Here is a 13,241-nt window from a genome sequence, read left to right as displayed (position 1 = left end):
AGTGACCTAGTATGTTCTTCTAGCAAATGAACCAAGAAGACATCTTTATGAATTGATTCTTTGCCAGGTGTTTACTAAAGTACTCTTTTTACTGAATAATGATGTATTTTAAAAGCATTTTCGGGGGGTGGGGATTTAGCTCAGTGGTAGAGTGCTTGCCTAGCAAGTGCAAGGCCCTGGGTTCGATTCTCAGCTCCAAAAAAAAGAAAAAAAAAAAAAAAAGAAAAGAAAAAAGCATTAAGCATAAGCATTTTCGGAATCTCTTACTAATTAGTAATTGCGGTTTGAATGAGAATGCCCCTCATAGGCTCATGTATCTGCATACTTAGTCCCCAGTGGTGAGCTCTTTGGGAAGCACTAGGCATCTTTGTCGGAGGTGTGCACCTAAGGGTGGGCTTGGAGATTTCAAAAGTCTACAGCAGGCCCAGTATTTCTGAGTCTCTACCTGCGGATCAGGATGTGGAACCCCCAGCTACCTCCAGCACTACGCCTGCCAGCTTGCCTGCCACATCCCTGCCACGATCCTGGACTCACACTCTGAAACTATAGGCAAGCCTCCAATTAAATATTTCCTGTAGAAGAGTCACATGGGTCACGGCGTCTCCTCACAGCAAAGGAACAGTAAAGTAACTATAACTAGGACAATAATGAACTTTTTACTGTTTTTCTGTGCTACTGTTTCCTGTACCAAATGTCAGATTTGGGAGGTGGGGAGGATGTCAGGTGTTAGGTAGTGAACCTAGAGCCTCCCACATTCTAGGGAAGTGCTCTGCCATTGAGCCACATGCCCCGTACCACATACCCCGTCCTCAATATACAAACTTAAAAACCCCTACATCTTGTTTTTCCAGGGTGAAATTGAAAAGGAAATGACTTCTGCAGATCAAGTGTAGGCAAACTATGAGCTGAGAGTTCATCACATCACACTCAAAGTGGCAGGTGGCCTGAATCAAAGGCTAGATTGAAATCATAGCATGGGGTTTCCTAGGGAGAAAATCCCAATACTATGCCATTCGAGTAATTGTAACAGCCCAGCCATCCTCTTTTCCCTTGCAAATGATCTACTTGAATGGGTGTTTATTCAACGAAGAAGCAAAGGTCTATGATGGTTAAAAAAGAACTGACAGGGCTTGGGGAGATCAGAGCACCCATAGCTCTGTCATGAGTTCAAATCCCAGTGCCTCACACAAACCTGTATCTAGCTCCAAGGGACCCAAGCATCCCCTTTGGGCCTCCTGATCTCCATGGGCACCTGCACATACATGTATGTACACACACACACACACACACACACACACACACACACACACACTGAAAACAGATGTTAAGAAAAACTGAAAGTTACTTCAGTTATACTTCTAAAATACTAGCTAGCAAGGGTAACAAATATTTGAATCCACTTAAATCTGTTATGGCAGAACCACAAGCAAGGACACAAATGACGAAATCTAAATCTGTGCTTCTGTAGGGCCAGGCAGAGGTTCACGTACAGAAGTCACCCCAGGCGAGCACATTGTGGCTTTTCAAATGTTTGTTGAACTGAAAAGAAAAAGACATCCATGAATTGTGATTTTTCTCCCCTAACGCCTTATGTTAAAAAAAGAAAGTGACCTTCACATCATGGAATGTAAATCTTTTTATTAAAACACTTGTCTTTCCACAGTAGTAAAGCGTTGGCACGTACAGTATAAAAATAATCACCAACCAGAATTATACTGAATTCCTCTCGTCAACCGCACACTGTCTTCAATACAATTTTTTCCGTATAAAAATACTGGGAAAAATTGATAAATAACAGGTAAGAGAAGGCTATTTCTAGGCAATTAGAATTGTTGGAACAGAGTGAGTACTGTGAGGTGTTTGAACACACGGCCACAGGACATGCCTCCGGACAGCGCTGCAGGCCACATGGTTATAGAGAGCAGAAGTAAGTGCCTGGGGAACTTTCCGACTCAAGATTTTGGATACTAAGACAGATTTCATCTTGGTTGGCTACCTGCGTTTCCCTATGGATCCCAGACCAAATCACAAGGATCTCTGATGCTCTTGAACAAGACTGGGCGGTACCGAATACTCGGGAGCAGAACAAGGTAACCAACCGCCACGGTGTAAAAGAGAAGTCTCAAAACATTCCCCAGGATGGTGCTTGGACAAGCTGTGAGTTGAGCTGAAGCTGAGAACTTGACTTAAGGGAGAAATGAACGCTCAAAGATGGAGGGGCCGCTAACATCACTCGGGTGTGGAGTGACCTCCGCAGAGAGACACTTGTTCTTCTGGGTTGAAAATATTACTCTCTGGAGTCGTCTCTGTCAGCCTGCACATCTAACGGCATGAAGCACTCAATCGGGCAATTAACATTCTGTAACAGTAGAAGAAAAACATTAGTAGCAATACTCTGAAGTGTGGAGGGGAGATTTGTTTCAAAAGACTAACAAGGCACTGAGCAATAGACAATGCCCAGGCATTTAGTAACTTACAACAAGTTATAATTCTGTTCTAAGGTACAGAATTCTACGTAAGTCGATCATCAGACTGTGTATGTATGTATGTATGTATGTATGTATGTATGTATGTATGTATGGGGCCAGAAGTTAACCTTTGGGTGACATGCAGATGCTACCTACCTTTGATTTTTGAGACAGGATCTCATGAGCCTGAAGCCCACTGATTAGGCTAGGCTGGGGCCCCAGGGACCCCCTATTTCTGCAGCCTCAGCACTTGCCACAGCACCCAGCTTTTTTACATGGTTTCTGGGGATTGAACTCGGGTCTTCAGCACTGAGTTATCTCCCCAGCCATAAAAGACTTCTCTCCAATAAAAATCATTTGGTTCACTCAAAAGTACAGCATCTATACACAGACTCCTTATTATGCACCTAGCCGAATTCAGAAAGAGGCGCTGGGGGGGTGGGGGGTACGTGCACTTACTGTGTTTGTTCTCTGATGGTATCTCTGAGTATACTGGTTGTAGGTGTGGCCAGTGGAGCCGTCGGGACCGGGTTCAGCCCCAGGTCGGCGGCAGTTGTCACAGCGCCAGCCCTGAGAAGAGAGACCTGAAGTTAAATGGGGTTTGTGATAACCTGAGGACATAATTTAGTGCTCTTTGAGTTTAAAAACTTCAGCTCTTATGCACTGGTAATATAAGCGGTTAATCAAACAGGAAGCGCCAATGATGCCTTCATGGCTGATTACCATGTCTTACATATATATCTGTCCACACAGGCTTTTCTTTCTTCTGAATTACCATGTCTTACATATATATCTGTCCACACAGGCTTTTCTTTCTTCTGAAATGTCCTAGATTCTTTTCCTGTTCAAGCTCTGCTCATCTCACTCCCACCTTCCTCCTCAGTAGGCTTTCTACTCTCGGTGGAGGATTTCTCACAGCCCTCCATGGCTCCTAACAGTGACTTAGAGCATGTGGACAAACTCTATCACTTTCCAGTGAAGGAAACAGAGCCAGAGTAGAGGAATGACTTAGAAGAAGCCAGAAAGGACACAGTGGGCCTCAGGAAGAATTGGATAGCTGGCCACTTCCTCTTTCCGGTCCCTTTTAAAACCTCTCTAGTCTATAGCATGGTCGCCTCAGCCCTGGCCAGAGATGGGATGGGATACAGGAAGATCCCACAATGGGCCTATGCTTCTTCCTGAGTTTTGCTGGAAAGGGATTCACTTTCTCATTGTTCTTGAGCTGGAAGGAGGAAAAATGAGCTGATGGGGTGAAGATGCCACCATTTACAGGAACCCTAGAGGAAGCGGAAGTAGATAAACATAAAGAGAGGTACAAACTCTGGCTTCCACTGCTCTAGCCCCTGAAGCTCACAGACTTGGGGGGGGGGGGTGTCCTTCAGTACGGTGGCTGTCTTTTGCCAAACTTGAATGAGACTTTCCTTTTCTAATTCAAAAAAATTAAGAAAAAGGCCAGGTGAAAATGATGATGCACGCCTTTAATCCCATCACTTAGGAGGTGGAGGCAGAGGCAGGCAGATTGCTGGGAGTCAAGGCCAGCCTGGTCTACATAGTAAGTTCCAGGATAGCCTGGGTTACGTAACAGAGAGACCCTGCCTCAAAAATAAATAAATACTACAATCATTTTCTTATACAATCATTTAAATATTTTTGACATATTTCTCTATTTAAGAGCTTATTTCCCGCTAGACCCCACTTGCAGATCAATAAAGGTGCTTTGGTGTGGGACTATTTTGCTTGTGCTCTAACAAATAAAGCTTGCCTGGAAATAAGAGTGTGGAGCTAGCCACTAGTTAACCACAGAGGCCAGGCAGTGGTGGCACACACCTTTAATCCCAGCACTTGGGAGGAGGAAGCAGGAAGATCAGGAGTTCAAGGCCACCCTGGGCTTTAGACTGATCCAGTCTAAAAGAGAAAGAGCCAGAAGCTCATGCTTTTAATCCAGTACTTGGGATCTCTTGCCTTTGATCCCAGTACTTGGGAGGCGCATGCCTTTAATCTCAGCACTACGGAGGAGGAGATAGGAAATGATGTGGAGAGGAATATAAGGCCGGAGGAGACTGGAGCTCAGACTTTTGAAAAGAAGTTTCTCTAGTGGCTGGCGCTCCTTTCCTTCTCTAATCTTTCAGCATTTACCCCAATATCTGACTCCGGGTTTGTATTATTAAGACCAATTAGAATTTGTGCTACACTTTGGTATCAAACCAGAACAATCCCTACCATTAGGTTTCATTCAGAAATTTAGAGACAGGCATTATTCAAAGGGTTTTGTGTTCATAAGTTATAAAGAAGTGATGAAGGACGATCAAAGTCTACTTCCAACAAAGTCACTCAGTTAGACTGTGATGACTGGGTTTTATGATCTGCTTCTGTGTTTGTCAGAGGAGAGAGAGAGAGAGCACTTAACACATTATGGCTGAACGAGATGTCAATCCCATAGGCTGCCCTGGGATCTAATGAGTCTTGTGGTCCACAGGATCCTTCCTGCTGCCACTCATTTTCCTTCTCTTTTTAAAAAGATTTATTATATATTTTTATCTTATGTTGAGTGCTTGCCTGCATGGATGTATGTGTACCATGTGTGCCTGGCCTCAGGAAGCCAGAAAAGGGCATTAGTTCTCTGAGACTCATCATTAGGGACCATGTGAATAGAGGAACCAGGTCTGGGTCCTCTGCCTGAGTAACAAGTGTTCTTTCCTAACCACTGAGCCATCTCTCTAGCTCCCAGATTTTTTTTTTCCTTTCTCTTTGTTTTTTTTTTTTTTGAGACAGGGTTTCTCTGTGTAACAGCCCTAGCTGTCCTGGAAATCACTTTGCAGACCAGACTGACCTCAAACTCACAGAGATCTCCATTTCCCTGGCCTCTGCCTCTGAGTACTGGGATTAAAGGAGTGCACCATCACACCTAGCTCTATGTCTATTACTTTTAAGTTATAAGTCATCTTGACATTTCAACTGTTAAGAGATGGACTATAAGTTGATAATAAAGAGGGCACATATAAGAAATGGCTGAGGAGTACTAGCTTAAGTAATGAACTTCCCAGCTCTCGACACTTCTCTCCCTCCTCAAATCTAATTTCTTCACAGAAGACACCATGGGGAAGGCCGCCTCGCTGGAACCCCACCTGGACCAGCTCTTCCTAGGCCCGGGAAGATGATCACATCTCTGCTTTCTTCCCTCCCTACTTACGTTAGCATCCTACACCCTAGGCGGTTTATTCCTCTTTCCTATGGGGCCTTCCTGCTGATTCCAGCCCATCCAGAGAGGTCTTAGTCAGAATTAGTGATCAGCTTGGATTGGCAGGGTATGCTAATTTAATGTCCCCAAGTAGGTCATTAAGAGCCAGGGCCACTTCTTCTTGTTCCCTGTTTGTCTGTTATTACTCAGCTCAGTATTAGAGTGATAGGCGATCTATTTCTAGGTTGAGCAAGGGCACAAAAAAGTGGCATTTTCTTAGATCAAGGTGTTATTAAACATGAACAATGCTGCCACAGAGATGCTAGCCCGTCAGCACAGAGCTGGAGGAGACTTGGTGCTACAGCTCAGGTGAGGACAAACAGGACAGCCTGTAGTCATGCATGGGGGTGCTGACATTTTTATCAAGGAGAAGGACATGTGGGGAGGAATATACCCATCTTAGGGACTCTTCATACGAGGCAAGGCACCCCTACGCACACAGCAAATCCATGCTGGAGCCTCCTCTGTACTTTACCGAAACACCAGTCTTACCCGCTGGCCCCCGAAACACGTGCAGGAGCAAATAGCTCCAAGATATTCTTTCTGCCACTGTTCTCCGACATGGTAGGTCTTCCCGTCATCATAGCACGTTGCCTCATCTGCACATGGGCACAAATCAGAAAGCGTTGTAAGACCAAGAACAATCATGCAGGTTAAGTTGATGTACCTGCCATAGACTTGCATGGGCACAGGCCACATCTCAGCAACTTAGGTGAATCAGAAAGAGATGTTTCAAAGCCTCAGCGTAGTAGGCCCGATGGGAAGGTAGAAATCGTATTTTAAAAGCCGAGTCCACTTTTAACACTTCACTGCAGATGATCAAAGCCGTTAAAGGGCTTGGATGTAACATTCAGTCACGACTCACTTTTGAAGCACGCTACTGATTTCCCGCCCACAACATTGACAAACCCACCGTCTCCAGCCCATCCTGTGAATGAGTGTTTTGGCTCAGTTAGGAAGGTGAGAGTACTCAAGGGTCTAGAAACCATTAGGATGACGTACGGGGGTCGCACTTGAATTCTCCCTTTCCATTCCCAAGACACGTGCAGCTCATCCGCTGGCCATTTTCTCCCTGGCGATCCCACTTCTCTCCAATCTTGTAGTTCACGCCATTGTCGTGGCACCATTCTGTAAAGTGGGGACATCACAGGCAAAGAGTTAACTTGTGTTTTGACTCACGTGACAGGCAGAACACTGGGACATGACATGAATCCGTAGAGCGGAAAGTCGAAGATCACATTCCCTATGGTAAACCGTTCATGATAACATTTAATATTTAGTATTTTCCAAGATGGTGTTAGGACAACACTATTACCAAAATCATTTCATGGTCTAATCATCGATTCATTGGGCTTTTTAAACCTTACAATCATGGAAAATTAAATGGAATGGAGAATAAAAAACTATTTTGGGGTTTGCAGCAATCATAGATATAAAATAGTTTAATTAGACATTAAAGAGAAATCAGCTAGGAACTTCCTGCTACCACCTGATTCATATAAGTAAAGAGAATAAATGTAACAACAAACAAAATGATGACTGATCAGTGAGTTAGGCTTGTACAAATAGATAAATTCTAAGACGTAGCCAGTCATCACAAGCTGTGTTTAATGCCATATGTAAAATGGCCTTTTAATCTCTAAGATTTATTCTAAACAGAATACACTTAAGACACTTATAAGATACAGTGTTTCTTCCACCTTATCAATAATTCAGCCTCCTTACATTGTAAGTAAAAGTATTATGGCAGTCCAGCCAAGAACGTTGAGCCCAAGTCTCACATGTAAAATTGCTGTAGGCTCCACATTTGCGAGCAAGCACTGACTCATGATCAACACGCAAACTTCAATGTGGTTCCCTCTCAGAATGGAAAAACCTCCTGTCAATGCCAAACGTTCTCCCCGCTGGCTCGAGCAAGGGCGGGCAGTCCATTGTGCTCCATTGAGTACACAAGTCTACGTACCCGAAACCACTCCTTGACTTTATACTTCCAGTCTGGATTTAGCAGTTTCACATAAAGTGAAGGAAAATGTTGCATGGAAAATTTCAGAGATCTGTTAGATGTCGTTCCATGGAATATGGTTTCTATAACTGTCCACTGGCTTGTACTTAAGACATAATGATTACCACATTAAAAAAAAATAAACTGCCCATAATAATTATACCTCCAAAAACAAAGAATAAATGAATGGTTATATACTCCAGTACTAAATTTCTAGACACAGTAGATAATTCTTGGCATCATTTCCACCAATAATTTGAAAAAAAAAAAAAAAAAAAAAAAACCCACAAACCTCTTGAAAATTTAAAAATCAAATATTTTCTAGCCAAAGTTGACTTTGAAACTTTTATTTCCATGTGTATGTATGTGTATATGTGTATGTGTGGAAATTCATGTCCTACAGTTCATATATAAAGGTCAAAGGTAACTTGTGGGAGCTGGCATCATGTGGCTTCCAGAGATAGAATGTGGGTCACCATCTTGCCGTCACCTATCTCACAGGCCCTGAGCTGGACCCTTAAAAGTTAAATGCTGAGGTCGCCAGGTGGTGGTGGCGCACACCTTTAATCCCAGCACTTGGGGGGCAGAGGCAGGTGGATCTTTGTGAGTTCGAGGCCAGCCTGTTCCACAAAGTGAGTGCCAGGAAAGGTGCAAAACTACACAGAGAAACCCTGTCTTGAAGAAAAAAAAAAAAGTTAAATGCTGGGGTTGGGGATTTAGCTCAGTGGTAGAGTGCTTGCCTAGCAAGCACAAGGCCCTGGGTTCGGTCCTCAGCTCTGAACTTAAAAAAAAAAAAAAAAAAAAAAATTAAATGCATTACCTAGATATTTTCCCTTCTATTATTAGCAATGTTTGGGATATCTAGGCTGTGAGATGTGTGTGTGTGCATGCATGTGTGCGTGCGTGCGTGCGTGTGTGTGTGTGTGTGTGTGTGTGTATGTGTGTGATGTGTGCATGTATTACAACACATGTGTGTCTGGTTATGTTGAGAAAGATGGTATTTGTGAGTGTGTTCTCCTCTGTCCTTACTCAGCACTAAAGATTGAAAGGAATTTGGTGAGTTTTTAACTTGCATCAAGTTAGACATAACTAAACCCTTCAAAACGTGTATCGCTGCTACAGACAGACATGTTTTAGTGAAGAGTGTTGGATGAGCACACAACTCTTGAAATGCAGTTAACAGTTCACAAGTAAAATTTCCCATCATTCTTCCATGATGCAAAATGTTACTTCGCGTCCAACAGTCTACTTTTGTTTGCATCATGTTTGGAAGAGCCCGCTGCTGCCAAACATGCTTCTGTGGCCAGCTAGTGCAGAGGCAGGAGCCTGGAAGAGATGGAGGAGTAGGTCGATGGACAAAGCAAGCTACTCACTAGACGAATCACATCTGAAATGGCCACTGCCAAAGCCCAAGCACTGGCATGTGAGCTTAAAGCCAGAGTCAGACAACCGTTCCCATTCCTCTCCAATGGCGTAATGGGAGACTGTGTAAGGGTCAAAGCAGGAGTCATCCGTAGGTTGGTTCAGGCCTTCGCTGACTATGGAGCAAAGGAGGAGAAGGGGGAAAAGCAAAAAAGACATCTTATTGATGGTTTCAGGCCACACATAGAAACAAACATACTGTGTACAATGACCTAATCCAGTAGCACTAACAAAACCAGATAATTCTCATCAGCGATGCTTTGATACAGCCAATGCGCACTTGACGCGCAGCAGGGTAAAAGAATCCCATCTCCTTTCATTCCCGTCTGCAGTTTCGAAATGTGATCTCTTCTGGGAAATCTACTTCACTGTCAGTTACACCGATCTTCAGACAATTTAAACTAGTTATGAACGCGGGCAGTGATGCTTCTCCGAGGTACCAAATTTCTCTGAGCTAATTAACATTTCTCTGCCTCCCTTTCCTCATCCATTACATAAGAACTGTAATATAAATACCTCCACCTCCTTAGGATCTTGTAGAAGCTACATGAAATGAAGATATCTCTTCATCAGTATACAGAAATTACTCGTTAACAATTATCGTTAGCGAGTAATTAACAACCATTATTGTTGGACACCATTCTTTGCTTACACTAAAAAAGTCTTGACATTTTTATGTAACATTAGAATGCAACCTTCACTTACATTTTAGCGCTTTTTTTTTTTTTAACAAAATAATTTTGAAAACCTAGATTTTTACAGTTACTATAAAACTAGACAAATTTGGATTTTCCAAATAAGAGAAATCACCATGATGCAAATAACTTAGGAGTAAGTAAAAAATTTTCAGTGGGTCTCCCAAGATCTGTCCCTCTGTCTTAGAAAATTTTGTTTTAAAAATTAAAAATTATTTTAAAAACATCATCTGTGCAGAGGGCTGGAGAGGTGGCTGGGGGTTAAGAGCACTGCCTGGTTAGGTTCCCAGCACCCACACAGTGACTCAAAACTGTCTCTAACTTCCCAGTCTCCGGGATCTGATGCATGTTCTGCATCCCATGGCCACCAAACATGTATATTGTGCACAGACCTATGTACAGTTAAAACATTAATACCCATTTCTAATGAATAAATAAGTATAATATGTACAAATAAAGCACACCTCAAGTTATTCTCTAAATGTTAAATGAGCTAACTTACTAAACAACTTTAAATCCCCCATGTGGATACTTCTTTTAATTGCGTAAAAATCAAAAGAACAAATGCAACCAATATTTGAAATGCCTAATATTTCAAAAGCCTTTATCCTGGAAGAATGAAAAAGAAAATCTAAAGTGTTTTAAGACCAGAGAACATGGTAAGTGAGAACACTGATGGACTAAGGAGTTGGAAAGAAAGCAGAGGGGCGGAAACTCTTACATGGGGATTCACTATTTTAAAAACACCCCGGAGCTAGAATTCGACTCTAGTACTATGGAGCCTGAGCTACAGGGCAGGTTTCTCTCCAGCACAGACTGTCTAGTAAGATTCTGTCTGAAACACACCCCACCTTCAAGAAGACAATGTGGGAAAGCATGAAAAGCCCTATGCTTTTGAAAAGGCCTTTCATGTGGCACTTTACTAGGGAACCCACAAAAGGCGAATATTCACTACTGTGGATGTCATACCAACCATCTGCCCACTTCTGCATTGCCAGCCAGGCAACTGCTGAGTTTACGAGTGAAGCAGCAGTCTTCTCTCAGAGGAAGGAGACTGAAACCAAGAAATTGGCCCTACACAGAAGTCCTGCGACGTGGAAGAGGTTCCTTACAGTGATCGAAGACTTGAAATTGACACTTTCTGTTATCCCCTAGCTCATGTTCCACGGCCAGCCTTCAGCTACTGCAACTTAGAAAGCCAAATGGCACACAGTGGTTTCAGAAGACTTTCCAGGGGACACACAGAAGAGTCAAGGGTCATTCAACCTTTATTAAGATGTTTCATGATTAAGGTCATTTAACCTTTGTTAAGATGTTGATTGGTGACCATTCAACCTTTATTTAGATGTTCCACGGGGGTCATTTCACCTTTATTAAGATGCTGCATGGGGGCCACTTAACCTTTATTAAGATGTTGCATGGAGGTCATTCAACCTTTATTAAGATATTGCATGGGGATCATTTAACATTTATTAACATGTTGCATGGGGGCCATTTAACCTTTATTAAAATGTTGTACGGTGGTCATTTAACTTTTATTAAGATGTTTCATGGTGATCATGTAACCTTTATTAAGATGTTTCATGGTGATCATGTAACCTTTATTAAGATGTTTCATGGTGGTCATTTAATCTTTATTAAGTTTGTGTGATGGCCATTTAACCTTTATTAAGATCTTGCATGTATGCAACATGAAATTAATATATATATATAATAAAGGGTATTAAAACACACATAAAGGGACTGGAGAGATGGATCAGTAGTTAAGAGCACTGGCTGCTTTTCTAGAGGACCTGGCATAGGTTCTAGCACCCACATGGTGGCTAACAACTGTCTGTAACTCCAGTTGCAGAGGATCCCGCGCCCTCTTCTGGCCTCCATGGGTGCTGCATGCATGTTGCACACAGACATACATGCAGGCAAAACACCCATACACATAAAATTTAAAAAGTACATCTAAAAAAAAAGAAACAAAGAAGTATATAAAATGGAAATTTCGAATAGAGTGCTCTTTGGAAAGAAAGGGGCAATGTTGGTAATATTTTACATTGGGAACAAAAAATCTAAGTCATCACTTAATGTTGCCAAGCAAGACTAGAAGGTATTCTGTTTGGGTTAGAAATGTTGAAGAGGACCACAGTAAGGACAAGAGAGGAGTAAAAAGTACCCAGAAACCAACTAGATCCTCAATGGAAGGGACAAAGAGTATCGGACTAAATGATATTAGCATCCTTCCAGGCCTGTCAATCATACATACGTGTTAGTGAACACCCTAGGGTTGCACAAGGGGAAGTCCCAGCTGTGGTGCAGCCTTAACTTCCCTAAGTTCAGAGATAACAAGGAACGACAGACAAAGCCTTCTCCGGGCGACCCAGCAGGAAACGTGAGCCTGACCGGGACAGCAGGGTACTTACCCGCGTTGCCCACGGTCACCACCTCTTCCCGAACCTTGTGCCTCCTCTGGTTCTGCAGTGCCTCAACTATGATGTTGTAGGTGACCCCTCGGGTGAGGCCGGTCAGGGTCGCACTAGTGGAAGTCCCAGGAACTTGGAACTGTACATCCAGAGCAGGGAGACAGCATTACAATGACAAGCGGGCATGAGCTCCCCTATCCCATTAGTAACCCTCCCCGTTTAAAAAAGAACAAAGGGAGAGCTGGGTGGGGGGCGACGGTTTATCTAGGATTCCCACCCAGTTAGGATGAGATGTTCAATGAGCCACCATTTCTGATAGATTTTTTTCTATCTAGGTGGTCCACAGTTACCAGAAACCCTCCACTATACTAGCCTCCTCTGAATCCTGTGGCTCTCTAGAACTCCTGGCAAAAAAAAAACTCTTCATAAACATGGACACCACGGGAGACAGGCACATGCCAGGCAAGGTGCCTTCACACTAGAACTTGGGTTTTCCCAAAACACTGGCAATATCCCTAGACTGAAGTTTCTAAGCAAACAAATGTCCTCTGGTAGAGTCAACTTTTAAATTTCTGCCGCTTTCTAAAAATAACACAATAAAAATTGATTCTAGCACCTATGGGACAAATTAAAGAATAGGGTTTTGGAGAATCAATCTCTCATAACAGCTGGTACCCAAAGGTTCATCTAATCTTCCTAGACACATCATAGATAATGTGACTTTTCAAGGACAAGGGTGGCATTTCAGACTCCATATAAAAGTAGAATATTTTTCCTTCTTTTCTATCCATCTCACTAAGTAGCCTCCAGTGTATGAGAATAATAAAAATGATTTCATTCTCTCTACCAGGGCAAACTCAGTGACACTCTCTGGCTAATCTTCCAGAGCCACAATGGGATATGAGAATACACATCTCCCAGAGCTGTGACATCTTTCTAGGAGTCCTGGGAGAGTAGACATCTGACATGAAAGCTTTGATTGCTTCTGGCTGACAAAGTTAC

General features: G+C 42.8%; 1 protein-coding gene across 1 annotated transcript in view; it reads right to left on the bottom strand.

Annotated features, from left to right (window-relative positions):
• Positions 1–1,618: 1,618 nt before the first annotated feature.
• The window catches only part of Fn1 (fibronectin 1), a 72,154-nt gene continuing 60,531 nt past the window's right edge, over positions 1,619–13,241 (bottom strand). Inside the window, 6 exon segments of the mRNA XM_028870030.2 lie at positions 1,619–2,359; positions 2,928–3,038; positions 6,199–6,305; positions 6,709–6,834; positions 9,082–9,246; positions 12,240–12,378. Coding sequence (XP_028725863.1) covers positions 2,288–2,359; positions 2,928–3,038; positions 6,199–6,305; positions 6,709–6,834; positions 9,082–9,246; positions 12,240–12,378 — 720 coding nt within the window. The 3' untranslated portion in view covers positions 1,619–2,287.

This window comes from Peromyscus leucopus, chromosome 13 (assembly GCF_004664715.2).
Source record: "Peromyscus leucopus breed LL Stock chromosome 13, UCI_PerLeu_2.1, whole genome shotgun sequence".
NCBI lineage: Eukaryota > Metazoa > Chordata > Mammalia > Rodentia > Cricetidae > Peromyscus > Peromyscus leucopus.
The sequence above is the reverse complement of the archived record's forward strand: the minus strand, read 5'-3'. Positions and strand labels throughout refer to the sequence as shown.